The 15,386-nt window shown below is 38.8% G+C and overlaps 1 protein-coding gene across 1 annotated transcript in view; it reads right to left on the bottom strand.

The window, feature by feature from the left end:
* LOC120290574 (structural maintenance of chromosomes protein 1-like) overlaps positions 1-3,623 on the bottom strand; it is a 15,007-nt gene extending 11,384 nt beyond the window's left edge. Inside the window, exons 1-4 of the mRNA XM_039306878.1 lie at positions 2,932-3,623; positions 2,183-2,419; positions 1,656-1,889; positions 5-62 (exon numbers count right to left, since the gene is read on the bottom strand). Of these exons, the coding sequence (XP_039162812.1) occupies positions 5-62; positions 1,656-1,889; positions 2,183-2,419; positions 2,932-3,369 (967 nt within the window). The 5' untranslated portion in view covers positions 3,370-3,623. The remainder of the gene's footprint in view (positions 1-4; positions 63-1,655; positions 1,890-2,182; positions 2,420-2,931) is intronic.
* Between the last annotated feature and the right edge of the window lie 11,763 nt (positions 3,624-15,386).

The following is a 15,386-nucleotide window of genomic DNA, read 5'->3' on the forward strand; positions in this document are numbered from 1 at the left end:
GTACTCTCAATTTTTGACCTGATACGAGTCATCTCCTCCTTCAGTTTCAAAAGCTCAGGTTGCTGTCATCAAGTAAGGGACAGAGAAGTATTTAGCCACACTGCACAAAAACTGATAGGATATAACAAAAGGAAAATATCTTAAAACTGTGGATAGCAACAAGTAAGGGACAGAGAAGTAGAAGAGGCAATGTAATCAGTTATAATGATTGAGGAGAATGTCACAAAAGGAAGGGAAAAGAAAACTGTGCCAAAGATTGAAAAGAAGATGAATCGGATGAATAACGTTAATGATGACAAATTGTCCTCACATGATAAAAGAAATACAAACAGCACTTTTCTTATGAATCGAACACAAGAAGTATACCAATCTCACAAGTTCACACACTTTAAATGCAGTGAATATAGTAAGTAGAATACAGCTTGTGACTCCCTCCCTCACACATTAGATGGAGGAAGGACAAGCACAGGGGAGGGGGAAAGGGTGCAGGACCATGGAATTACTTCTTTGTTTAATGACACACATAAACCAAACGGTGAGCAAAGGGAACGTCACACTAGTGTATATAGCATTACTGGAAGAAATGCAACATGTGAAGTACATTACAACTAACATAACGATTTAATTCAAGTGGTAATGGGGAGGTGCCTACTAAATATTAGTTATCGCAGAATATTTCAGCAAAACATTCAAAAGCCCCTGAGCATTAACTACTTATCAAAGAGATTCCAATTCCAGTACTCATTCTTGAAGGAAAGAGACAACTGCAATTAGCAGGAGCTTGTGCCCATGACACATGGCACTGTAGAATAACTGTGACTAACAGGAGCATAAATGCTTCTTAAGACTAAATCTGGAAAGTTCAAGAGGAGAGAACACTGTGTTACCATCAACTGGTTCTTTTAAAGAAAAAAGCACTGAACAGGGAATCTGAGACAGAAACAATTGACAGGTGGAAAAGCAGCCAGAAGTTCTTGGGGTAACCTGCAGTACCAATTAACCAGTTACTGGCCCCTCCATTTTCCCAAACGCAACCCCACCCCCACTCCCCCAACCTCAACAATCAAAAAAAAAATTCCCCTTTGCCCCTTCCCAAAATCAGCCTATCCAGTGTCCCATTCCATGAGAGAATAGAGTCCCCAGAAGATAGTGAAGCAAACAAATCAAATTGTTATGGGGGAAAAAAAAAGCCAAAACAATTACTATAGCAGAAAGCCCCTCAGTCATACCAAAAGCCAGTGCCTGAAGAATTCTACTCGCCCCGCCAACTCTGTGTCTAATTTTTTATTTTCAACTGTCAGTGGAAAGGAATATGCTGCCCCAAAAAAATAAATAAATAAAACAAGTCACTGATTCCCCACATGCAAAGCTTGAGAAAAACTATTGCTCTTGGTTTTCTCCTTTCTTTAACATTACAAGACAGCCTATGCAAAATTAAGTTCATGTATCCTCCAGCTATAATGAAGGACAGACTAACTTTTCAGTAGGCAAACCCACTTAGCGAACCTTCTCGTTTACATCAAACCATCTTCAGTTAGATCACATATTTCCAGCCCAAATTACACCTCATTGTTATCTTGTGCGATGGAACTTTCAGATGGGATCCAATGAACAATCACAGAATTATGGACCATATAAAATGTATAGAAACTCACGCTTTTGTCGAGCTTATTACTTCTCTCAGCAATTTTTCTTTCACATTGTGCAATCTCTTTCAGATATTTGGCTTGCTCTTTCTTTTTTTTACTTGCTTCGTGCTCAAAATTTTCTAGTTCGTGAATAACACCTTCACGACTTTTTATTTCAGCTTCGAGGTCCTCATTTGTCCTAGTAACATCCTTCTCAATGTGATACAATTGCCACAAGTAGTACTCCTCCTTCAACTTTTTCTGCAAGTACAAATGGGACAAGATTAGATCAAGAACCAAACCCACTGACAAGCGCGCGCAAAAGCACTTAAACATCAAATTGAACTAGTTATTTCCTTTATTTTGACCTAGTTGTGGGAACAATAGTGCCCAGCAGGACCTAAACACACCAGACAATGTAAAGATTATATGAAAGCCAAAAGCAGAAGTTCAGGGGTTCACATGTCAGATTTCTCAGCATCACACAAGAAATGAAGTAAATATTTTGGCTGCAACTTGATAAACGCTGATAGGAAGAACCCCATAAAGCATACCAATCTATCCTGCAAACGGATATGCTTTTCAGCCTCTTCTTTCTGTTCCTTCTTCTGCTTTCTTTCCAACACTACAGTTCGTTTTTTCTGATATGCAAGAGCAGATTTTTCCTCTGCCACAGCTTTTTCAGCTTCAAGCTGCTCATAGTCTCTCTTGAGTTCTTCAGATCCAGATATCTGCTCCAACAGTCCAGTGAGCTCCTTTGGATTTTTGGATGCAATGGATTCAACATCACCCTACAAAAGGAGAGCCAGTAGAAAATTGAGTCAATCTCTCATCAAAGTCAAAATTGCTTGAATCCACCGACAAGTCCATTTACAATGATAATTCTAGCTAAGGTTTGGCCTAGTACAAAACTTAAGTATGTCTCAGTGATGCAAGTCTTCTCATTTTAATTTTGGCTTCTAACAAATTGCCGTGTTATCGTCCTTACAAGGTAACAACACAGATTTTATAGTAATCCTGCTTCTTTTAAAATGCATTAACATATTCTTAGTTTGCAATAACTTTCCTTATTTCCATGATGTCCATTGAACCGTAGGAAAACCTTTCTAAGAATTCCAATCCAGTTCACTAATTTCTGAGCGACCCCCCAACTTGAAAAAAAAATGATGCAACCCGCCCATTGACGACAAAAGATATGTAAAAAACAGCATCACTATTCTCCCATCCAAGATCAACGACACAGCAATAGAACGCTTAATTACATTCGAAGGAAGGGATCATTATGAAGAAGAAAGGAAATCACCTGAAACACCAAAAAGTTCCTCGCACTGACGAGAATCCCGAGCGACTTTAACCTAGCCTTGTACTCGTCCCACGTTACCACCTTCCCGTCGATCCGGTACTCACTGCCTCCAGCGCTGGTGATGGTCCGCGTGAACTGGAGCTCCGACCCATTCCCCATCTGATAAACCAGCCTGACGAAGGCCCTCCGCCCCTTCTGCTCCTTCTCTCTGTCATCGAACGCGTAGATGAGGTCCTTCAACTGAGCTCCTCGGAGGTGGCCCGTGCGGACTCCCAGGACGAAGCTGATGGCGTCCATGAGGTTGGACTTTCCGGCGCCATTGGGGCCGATGATGGCGGTGAAGTCGTAGAAGGGGCCGATCACCTGGTGGCCCTTGTAGGACTTGAAGTTCTCGAGCTCCAGGCGGTGGATTTTGCCGGGGGAGATGAGGGAGGGCATGGCTAGGGTTTTCGATCGAGGCCGAAGTGGGGAAATTGGAGGGGTTGTGATGTGAGTTTGAGCGGAGGAATTAGGGTTTCGGATGTGGAAATTGGAGGAAATCGCGAGATTGGATTAGAATGAGACGTCAATTCGAGTGGAGAAGAAGAAGGAGGAGGAGGAATGGCGGGAGTGAGGTATTTCGCATTGTCTGCGCGATTCAGCTACAACTATGAGAGAGAGGCTCGCGTGAGAAATTCTTTCTAGTGTTCGAATAATTATTTTCTTGTCTCCTTTCTTTTTTCGGTCAGAAGAATAATTATTTGCCTACTTTAGAGCTGATTCCTAAGTCCTAAGGAAAACAAAGTTTCTTTATATATGATATTAGAAGCTAATACCACGAAAGAATATATAAATACTTTGTTTCACCAAACATATAACATTATCTACTACAACACAAATATCCCAACCTTTTTTGTGTCACAAAAAATCCCAAACTTATGTAACTCCTCTATGTTAGTTCCATCTAAGTTTATTTTTCACACTAATATGAGTTCAAGATTATTTTATTATTACAAAAAAGTTGAGTATTTGTATTGCAATAGACAAGTTTATGATACAAGTCCGAGGTATTTATATCACAATAAACATGATTTGATCATCCTAAATTGTGCCAAAAAAATTCCACAAGAAGACCATCCATGCATGTAAGTTATACTATGATCATAAAATAATTTATATAGAGTCTAAAAACTTATCACAAAGATACAATTGAGTCATCAAACTTACAAAAATGATGATTAAGGTCATACAAATTATCAATTAGTGCAATCGAGTCCTTATGTTAAGTTTGCCTAATTTAATTAATAGAAAACGCTAACGTGACTTTTAGATAAGTCATGCGTTTGTTGAAAAGTGAGGCATCCTTCTACTAAAAAATTAGTGGGTTTATTTATTGAGTTTATCATTTGCCCCATTGTTTTTTTCTCAAATTTGTAAGTATGAAAGTTTCCTCCTTCGGAGTTGCATACGAAATTCCCTCGCCTATGTCTTTTTTAATGATGTAAAATAGAAGGAAATAGGCCTGTAATGAAGGGCTTACAAATATACCGATGTAATATAGTAGCGGTATCCTTTGTATAGTGTTTTACTAACTGCTTTATTGTTGTGTTGTGGTTTGGTGTTGATGCTGTAACACTTCCGCATGCTCATAATAATAAGATCAAAAAAAGAAACGAGTCGGTGACACACCTAGGATGTCGCGAAAATATCCCTTGCCACTCAAGAACCTAGAGATTGAGTCGGGTTGTGACAATTGCCATCACCCTTGGTTTAGGGAACATTGCCCGATTAAGTTCGGATGCCCAACGGATTCATTGTCGCCGTTACCTTTAGATTAAGGGGACATTGCCTAATTAAGTTCAAATGCCTAGCAAATTCATTGTCAGAGGATTGCTGTCACCTTTGAATTAGGAGACGTGCCCTATTAAGTCCGGATGCTCGACAAATTTGTTATCAAAAGATCGCCGTCACCTTGGATTAAGGGACATTACCCAATTAAGTTCGAAAGAATTGATGGATTTCGGTTGATCAATAAATGAATCCCTTGTACTTAACCTTATAATGTTCATGTGCATGTGTTATTTACTCTTGCCTCGTCTTTGAAAGTCATGTGCATATTTTATATGCTATTATTTGGGTCTTGGCCATTATTTGATCTTGGCCATCATTGTTTTATAAATAGTCGAAAATTCCCATATGTTTTAGCCAAAGTAAAGCAAGTGTTTTACTATTAATTTGTTATTGACATATTGATGTGGTTGTATTCACGTGTTTGTTCAACGATGAGGCATCCTCCTATATGAGGATTAGTAAGTTTACTTACGGAGTCCATGACTCACTTCATTGTTTTTAAGAATTGTAGGCATGGAGATCTCACACTAACTCTGGCATTGTAGTCTCGCTAAATAAGCTAAGTTTACCTTGACCATTTTAAGTGTAAAACATGTAATGGTTGTAAATATAATAACCCATGATAAAGGACTTGTAAATATAACTAATATAATATAAGCAATTGCATGTTTGTAAATGGTTATTATCCTAGTTGTTTGTTGCTGCATGGGTGCTTGTTGTGTAACCACTTTCGCATGCTCTTAATGAAAAGATAAAAAGAATCAGATGGCGACACGACTGGGACATTGCAAACATAACCCTCAATGGGCCACAACCTTGGGACGGGGTTGGGTCATGACAAGATGACTCAAGGAAATTAATGACAAGTGATCTTGCAAGGTTTAGAGCACCAAATCACCCTTCTAAGCATGCCACCTCTTCTAATATAAGGTCTTCATTAAAGTGGTAATTCATGGCCTAAGCAGCCCAATAAAAGGAAGCGCAAGTGTCTTGCATTGCAAAACTAATAAGGCACCAACTCACATTGTAGGCATGCCATTTCTTTCAAATAGGACCATTTATTAAGGTGGTGACCCGTGACCATGTGGACCAATAAGAGAGACACAATTGGGACCTTAATCACCTTTCTAGAACTCTAGGCATCGCATGACTAGAGCGCCACCTCTCCTCTTGTACCCATACCACACAAGATCATCTTATCAGACCATGTGGAAAGGCCATCATGGAGGTTCAGCCTATAAATAGAGGCACTGTCATAACCCTAACTCCAGCTCCAGAGTCTTGAATGGCAAGGATTATTTTCACAACCTCTCAGGCTTGTCGTTGTTCCAATTCTTTTTATCTTATTATCATGCACATATGAAAACGTGAATAAACAACTCATCAAACAAACAATAGCTGGAAGATTGAGACATATATCATCTAGAACTCACTAATTTATATTATAATAGTACTTTTACAAGCCATTTATCTACGGGTCATTTTTTCTTTTTTACATCATACTAAAGTTTCCACATAAGCCAGGGTGATATCCTATCTCCTCTAGCATGACTACAACTCCCAAAACTGACGTGGGACCTCCATGCCTACAAAACTGAAAAATGAGGGAGTGAGTCTTGCAAACTTAGTAACTAAAATTCCTAACTCTCTATAGGAAAACATCTCATCATCAAAGCCTAGTAAGTATAACACTCACAAATAGTGTCAATGGCAGATCAATAGCAAACTTATTGCTACATCTCAAATACATGCAGATTTTTATAACAACATATTTCAATGCATGCTTACCTTTGGCTTAACAATGAATACATCAACATATCATGCTTGTGCATAATTGGCACTCATGCAAATTCATTTAGCGTGACTCGACGAAGCCCTCCCGACTCGACCATGGCATCTTAACTCGACCGAGACTTCTCGAGGCTAGCTTCTCGAAGTTTCCGAATTTAAAACTCAGACATCCTAGCTTAATTAGGGTATCCCGGCTCAATTGAGGCATCCCGTTCAATGAACGAGGCATCACCACCAATATTGTGGGGCGATGGACACTTTTTCCTCTTTAAATGCACGTATATATGCATCATACAAGCCAGTTCTTATCTTTTCTCTTAGTCGACACATGCATGGCCCGAAGACGTGCTCATCCATTCGTGTGTGCCATGAGAACTTGCACTACACTGATAAACATGTTGAGAACAAACCTTGGTCCATGACTTGAAGCGATCACTTAATGCCAATTCTAGCACCAAACAAGGCTCGGAAACGGCACGCCTCAATGCCGATCCAAGACTTTGAGGTTTAGGTATACCTCACTTTAGTGAAGATCCTAAGCTTGATGAACCTCGGTTTCAACTTGATGTGAACACACTTTGTATCGTGAATGGCCTTTGGCTCGTGGCTCAAATAAATGCTAAGCACAAATTTCCCGCACCAAATTGAACCCTAGAATCGGCACACTTTAGTGCCTTATCAAGATCTCATGGATTTGAGGCAACCCCCGTACCGATTAGGGCATAGAATCAACACGCCTTAATGTCAATTTAGGACCTCGCGGTCTTGGGTGATCCCCACACCAAGCGAGACTTGGATCTGACACCCTATTTATACTTAACTAAGGCTTTTATGGCTTGAGCGACTTTGTCTTGTGATGAACTCAACCCAAGTGAACCTCGGGTTCATTCTGGACGTAAATGATTCAAGCACGCGGCCACGCACAATTCTTTCTAGTGTTCGAATAATTATTTTCTTGTCTCCTTTCTTTTTTTGGTTGGAAGAATAATTATTTGCCTCCTTTAGAGCTGATTCCTAAGGAAAACAAAGGGCCTGCATGTTTTTACTTCCGTTCTTTTTCTTTCCTGAACAGAAATAAAAAAAATGTTTTTATTCCGGAAACAATTTTTGAATAAAAAAACGTGTTTTTAGTAAACTTGTTCCGAAATAAAAAATGAACAGAAACACGTTTAGTAAATTTTATTCTTTTTTTGTTTCTTTTAATTTTTTAATATTTTTATTTTTATTTTCTTTTTTTTTCCTTTCTTTTTATTTTTCTTCTTTCGGCTGGTCGCCGGCCTTCCCGGCGACCGGCCGGCGGCATGGCCGGCAGCCTCACCCGGCCACGGCGAGGCTCGGCCTCGCCCGCGACAGACGAGGCCAAGCCTCGCCTTGGTGGACGAGCTTGGGCTCACCCAAATCCGGAGGGCGAGCCTTGCCATGGCTGGCGAGCTCGAGCCGCCCAAATTCGGCGAGGCCGAGAGCTCACCCAGATTCGGCGAGGCCGAGCGTCGCCGGCGGGGTGAGGCTTGGCATCGCCGGGGGCCGGCGACGCTCCGCGAGGTCGCCGACCCTCGACGGCGTCGCCGGCCCTCGGCCATGGCGCCGGCCATGGCCGGTGACCAGACGAAAAGAAAAAAGAAGAAAAAAGAAGAAGAAAAGAAGAAGAGAAGAAGAAGAGAGAGAAGAAGAAACGTTTCTTCAAAATTGTTTCTAGAACAAGAAGTAAGTTTTTTTTTCTTTTTTTTGTTCTTTTTGTGTTAGAACAAAAGAACAAAAACGCAACCAAATGTGTTTCTGTTCTTTTGTTCCCGAACACAAAAAGAACAAAAACTTATTTCTTCTTTCAAAACAATTTTGAAGAAACGTTTCTTCTTCTCTCTCTTCTTCTTCTCTTCTTCTTTCTTCTTCTTTTCTTTTTTTCTTTCGTCGGTCGCCGGCCTCGGCCATGGCTGGCGACGCCGTCGAGGGTCGGCGACCTCACCGACCCCCGGCGAGGCTGAGCCTCGCCCGCGCCGGCGAGGCCAAGCTTGCCCAGCCAAGGCGAGGCTCGGCCTCGCTGTGCGCGGGCGAACGAGCCTCGCCATGGCTGGGCGAGCTCGGCCTCACTAGGGGCCGGTGAGTCTCGCCGTGGCTGGGCGAGGCTACCGGCCGAAAAAAGAAAAAAATAAAAAAGAAAGGAAAAATGAAAAATAAAATAAAAATATTAAAAAATTAAAAGAAACAAAAAAGAATAAAATTTACCAAACGTGTTTCGTTCATTTTTTATTTCGAGAACAAGTTTACCAAACGTGTTTTTTTATTCAAAAATTGTTCCCTGAACAGAAACATTTTTTTTTTATTTCTGTTCCCCGGGAAAAAAGGAACAATAAAAACATGCGCGCCCAAAGAGAACTTTCTCTAGATCTATGTAAATATCTACGTCTTTATATATAATATTAGAAGCTAATACCACGAAAAAATATATAAATACTTTGTTTCACCAAACATATAATCTTATCTACTATGACACAAATATCCCAACTTTTTTTGTGTTACAAAGAAACCCAAACTTATGTAAATCCTCTATGTTAGTTCCATCTAAGTTTATTTTTCATGCTAATATAAGTTCAAGATTATTTTGTTATTACAAAAAAGTTGGATATTTGTTTCGCAATAGGCAAGTTTATGATTTTTAGTGGTGTAAAAAAGTTCGGGGTATTTATATCAGAATAGACATAATTTGATCATCCTAAATTGTGCCAAAAAATTCCACAAGAAGACCATACATGCATGTAAGTTATACTATGATCATAAATAATTTATATAGAGTCTAAAAACTTATCACAGAGATACAATGAAGTCAATTAGTGCAATCGAGTTCTTATGTTAAGTCTGCATAATTTAATTAATAGAAAATGCTAACGTAACTTTTGGATAAGTCATGTGTCTGTTGAAAAGTGAGGCATCCTTCTACTCGGAAATTAGTGGGTTTATATATTGAGTTTATCATTCACCCCGTTGTTTTTTCTCAGATTTGTAAGTATGAAAGTTTCCCCCTTCGGAGTTGCATTCGAAATTTTCTCGCCTATGTCTTTTTGAATGATGTAAAAAGAAGGAAATAGGCCTGTAATGAAGGGCTTATAAATATACCTATTTAATATAGTAGCAGTATCCTTTGTATAGTGTTTTCCTAACTGCTTGATTGTTGTGTTGTGGTTTGGTGTCGATGTTGTAACGCTTCCGCATGCTCATAATAATAAGATCAAAAAAGAAACGAGTTGGCGACACACCTAGGATGTCGCGAAAATATCCCTTGCCACTCAAGAACCTGGAGATGGAGTCAGGGTTGTGACAATTGCCATCACCCTTGGATTAACATTGCCTGATTAAGTTCAGATGCCTGACGGATTCATTGTCGCCGTTACCTTTAGATTAAGAGACATTGCCTAATTAAGTTCAAATGCCTAACAAATTTGTTGTCAGAGGATTGCCGTCACCTTTGAATTAGGAGACTAGCCCTATTAAGTTCGGATGCTCAACAAACTCGTTATCAAAAGATCGTCATCACCCTTGGATTAAGGGACATTACCCGATTAAGTTCGAAAGAACTGATGGATTTCAGTTGATTAATAAATGAATCCCTTGTACTTAACCTTATAATATTCATGTGCATGTGTTATTTACTCTTGCCTCGTCATTGAAAGTCACGTGCATATTTTATATGCTATTATTCGGGTCTTGGCCATTTTTTTTATCTTGCCCATGCTTGTTTTATAAATAGTTGAAAATTCTCGCATGTTTTAGCCAAAGTAAAGCAAGTGTTATACTATTAATTTATTATTGACATATTGATGCGGTTGTATTCGCGTGCTTGTTCAACAATGAGGCATCCTCCTATCTAAGGATCAGTAAGTTTACTTATTGAATCCATGACTCACTCCGTTGTTTTTTATAATTATAGGCATGGAGATTTCACATGAACTCTAGCATTGTAGTCTCACTAAATAAGCTAAGGTTTACCTTGACCATTTTAAGTGTAGAACATATAGTGGTTGTAAATATAATAGCCCATGATAAAAGATTTGTAAATATAACTGATATAATATAAGCAATTGCGTGTTTGTAAGTGGTTATTATCCTAGTTGTTTGTTGTTGCATGGGTGCTTGTTGTGTAACCACTTTTGCATGCTCTTAACGAAAAGATAAAAAGAATCGGGATGGCGACGCTGATGTGTGATGGGGTGAGTGATTCAGGAACGGAAATTTTTATAAGGGGATTTTTGTGGTTAAGTGTATGGAGTAGTGTATATGATAAACACACAAAAAGGAATAAGAAAAGATAAAAGCAATCTCTTTCCAAGGTATAAAGGCAGCGCCACCAACCGAGGATGAGGATCGAGATCTATGAAGTTCACCACCAAGGCCTAAAGCTTCCACCAGTCAAGGATAAAGGACTTCGGGATAGGAGAAGCTCACCACCAAGGCCTAAAGATTCCACCAGCCAAGGATAAAGGGCTTCTTGGCTCACCACCAAGGAGTGATCTACGCTCCAAGGATAAAGAAACCGAAAGGAGTTATCCACTCTCCAAAGGAGTTCACTCAAGCAGAGGAAATCTCATCATTCTCATTCATCAAATTCGTATCTCCTTACATTGGATACTTTCCCCTATTTATAAGAAGATTTTAGCCTTTAAAAATATTAAAAACAAACTTTAATGACCTAGGAACTGAAACGTTCGACTCTTAAGCTACATAAAAATAAAAACAGCTAGGAACTTAATAAAAAGCCTTTACTATCACGGGAACTAAATGCCCTGAACTGAAACGTTCGACTCTTGAGCTATAAAAATAAAAACTCTTTATCACAGAACTAAATGCCCTTTAATCTTCGGCCTTCCACATTCTCAAACCGTTAGCTTTCCGTGTTCTTGAACCTTTGGCTTTCCATATTCTTGAACCGCTTTCGTAAACCTCTAGCCTTCCCAAAATTCGAGCTTCTCCCTTGACCAGAAAATAATCCTTTTGAAACTTCATCAATTGGTCATACAAGACATCTAAAATGGCCTCCCATTGATATCTATCGATATACCACAAAGTACCAATAAGTAATTAACATTATTCATTCAAAATGATCCATCGAAGCACATAATGCCCAACTTCTTTATTGGCTTGGATAAGCATCGATGGTTTTGAGTTAGTCGATGGAGCTACGTTGGATGCACCCGCATCAGACGCGACTAGGATGTTGCAAACATAACCCTCGATGGGCTGCGACCTTGGGACGGGGTTAGGTCGTGACAAGATGACTCAAGGAAATTAATGACAAATGATCTTGCAAGGTTTAGAGTGCCAAATCACCCTTCTAAGCATGCCACCTCTTCTGATCTAAGGTCTTCATTAAAGTGGTAATTCATGGCCTAAGCAGCCTAATAAAAAGGAAGGGCAAGTGTCTTGCATTGCAAAACCAATAAGGCGCCAACTCACATTGTAGGCATGCCATCTCTTTTCAAATAGGACCATTTATTAAAGTGATGACTCATGACCATGTGGACCAATAAGAGACACAATTGGGACCTTAATCACCTTTCTAGAACTCTAGGCGTCGCATGACTAGAGCGCCACCTCTCCTCTTATACCCATACCACACAAGATCATCTTATTGGACCATGTGGAAAGGCCATTATGGAGGTTCAGCCTATAAATAGAGGCACTGTCATAACCCTAACTCCATCTCCAGAGTCTCGAATGGCAAGGATTATTTTCACAATGTCTCAAGCTCGTCGCCATCTCGATTCTTTTTATCTTATCATCATGCACATGCGAAAACATGAATAAACAACTCATTGGACAAACAATAGTTGGAAGATTAAGACATATATCATCCAGAACACACTAATTTATATTATAATATTATTTTTACAAGCCATTTCTCTACAGGTCATCTTTTTTTTTTTACATCATACTAAAGGTTCCACATAAGCCAAGGTAATATCCTATCTCCTCTAGATGGGGGAATCCAAGTTTTGGAAGGCATCATCGTTAGAGGAGTTAAGGTTAGCTCGACCTTGGTGGTTAGATAAATAAATAGATTTACAAAAGGAAAAGTAGACTTGTAGTCAAGGGGGCTTGTAAAATAATACTAATATAGTATGATGTAAATAGTGTATTTGCAAAGTGTTTTCCTAATTATGTTTGTCATTGGATGGGTGTTGATTGTTTTACGCTTTCACTTGTGTTTAACAAAAGATAAAAGTAACAAGACGGCAATGCGCCTGAGATGTCGCAACCAGCTTGGGATGTCGCAACCATAACCCCGTTAGTTGCATCCTTATGGCTAGGGTTGTGAAAAGAAATAGAAATGATTAATGTAGCGCATGATTGATTTTTGTAAAAGTTGACTGTACATGTACATGCACAATTTGAACAAGGGGGCAATGACAACATTGTATCATCCAAATTTTGTTAAGGGATATGGTTGTTTAGGTGCAAAGGTTGTTAGGCTGTGTATGGGAGTGACATTTCCAATGATCTTTGGGCGTTCAAAGCCCCTGGGGCAAATTTGTAATGTTTGGCAAAAAATTTGGAAGGCCCATTGTATAAATGCTAGCCTTTTGAAGGCTAAAAGCCCAACACAGTCACTGTCTTGACTTCTAGCATTCGAGGCAAGCTACAGTGCGCCTTAAAAAACAAAAAATTTATTATTCCTTTGTTACCCTCAAAATTTTACTAAAATTCCTTCTTCTTTTTAAATAAACACCCTAATCTTCTACTCTTCTTTTCCAAGCAAATACACCACACCGTTTCCCTTCCCTTCCCCTCTACTCTTCTCAACTCTTATTGAGATCTCGCTCTTACCACTCTAAAGCTTACCTCTCCAGTCGCCGAAGCTCACCTTTCCAGTCGCCTGCTGAAGCTTGCCTCTTCGATTGGTCGCCGAAGCTCGCCTATTTGGTTGCCAAAGCTTGCCTTTACAGTGAATATCGTCTCCACCCAGGCCCTCGTCATCACCATTGCGTTGCTTGCCATCACCTAGGCCTAGTCCCACGCCCCAGCTCCCATGCCTACTAAAGATGGTGAGCACCCCCCCTCTCTCTCTGTGTCTCTTGCATTGGGTGAGATTGAGATCTGAAGTTGAGATGTGTGGTATTGTAGATTCTTTCTTTTTCATGCTATGGTTTTTGAGATGAATGGATCGTGTTTAGTTTCTCTAGCAAGATGGTCATTCTCTAATGGAGCAATCTAGAGAATGTTTCCCAATTCGTCCCTACATCTAAAAATTATCCTAGATTTTCATTGTAAATGGTTTCTTCCTTTCCAAAATCCAATTTTGGGAAAAAGGGTTTTATTCTAAATTAAATCATTTTTTGACTTAGAAATTTCACCTGAAACAATACATTGATTAATTCGTGCGCTATGACATGATGAAGAGAAGATCTTAACATTTTATGGTGTCATTCTTGATTCTCAAGTTCCAAAACGTGAAATTTGAAAATGGTGCAAGTTAAAGAAGTTTTTCAAATTTAAATTTCATGGATAATTTTCTTTTATTCATGAATATTGTCTTATCTCTAGGTCAAAACTATACTTGTGCCAACTGGTTCACCTTTTACATCAGAGGTCTGTGTGCTTCCCTTGTTGCAACTCTTCCTTTGGAGGTACTTTATGCATTGATTAGTAATATAAACAATAAGTTGCTTTCATTTTTTGAATCTAAAGGGAAAGATAATATAAACAATAAGTTTATGAAATTGTGGGAATCGAGTATCCTCTAGTGCCTTGTTGGTGTTAAGAATTTTTACCTTTTGCAGTAAAAGGTGTTGGTAGTGGTACCAAATTATGAGTTATTTCTCAGAATTCGTTACTATGTGATTTTTTTATTCTTATTTTTATTTATTGTATGATTTAAGGTTGGGTAGTGGAATGTTCTTTTTCTTTTTGGTTTTAAGTGTAGTGGAAGGTTGTTCATATGATATTTTAGTTTCACATTGACTCTTGTGACTTGTACTGACTCTAATTTCTTACTTGTCTTTGTATGGATCTAAATAAATGTTTGTGAAGATAATTCTTGGAAAAGTAGTACTTTATCAGTAGTCCTGTTGCATGGTCACTAATAGGACCATAGTCAAGTTTTTTAACAGCTTGACCATATTCTTTTGGAGATTTAAGAGATGCAATCTAAGGATGTCTTACCATGGGTATTCTTAATGTTTGTAGTTGTCTATTTTATAAATGCTTTTGTTATGCAATTGTTAATTGATCATTTCCATTGATTTCAAACTCGCAAGGTATTGACTGTGAATCTTCTCTGGTGATGCACAATTGAAGCAAGCAAACTAATATTAAGGACTTAACATTAGAATTTTATCTAATGCGATAAATGGTTAATGAGCTTTGCTGATGTTAACTAGACTTTTTATCCGCCCATGCAACTGTTAATTATATTATGTTTGGGCAACGTTTATTAGAAAATGTATTGACTTCTACCAAGAACTTGTGAGAACTCAAATAACTATATTGAGTGCAACAACAAAATTGCTACTATAACTCAGATAACTCTATGTGAAGTTGACCTATGAATATGAATGGAAGTGGAAGGTACATTTCTTAGGTTCATTCCCTTAGTTCGATCAAGTAGGTTCATTCCCTTAGTTTATGAAGATTGAGTAGTTTCTACAAAAACAAACTTTAGTGAAACTGGTGCGTGTTTGTGATTCAAGAACTTCTCTAATTTTATCTACTTGTCCTTGAGTGCTTCCAAATACATAATTATTCCTCTTTATGGTCATAACTTATTTTGCACTAATATTATTTTGTTAAAAAATATATAAAGATGGGTGGGGCATTTCTTAGTGGGCTGAGAAATGATTTAGTTT

This window comes from Eucalyptus grandis, chromosome 2, assembly GCF_016545825.1.
Source record: "Eucalyptus grandis isolate ANBG69807.140 chromosome 2, ASM1654582v1, whole genome shotgun sequence".
In the NCBI taxonomy this organism is placed as follows: Eukaryota; Viridiplantae; Streptophyta; class Magnoliopsida; order Myrtales; family Myrtaceae; genus Eucalyptus; species Eucalyptus grandis.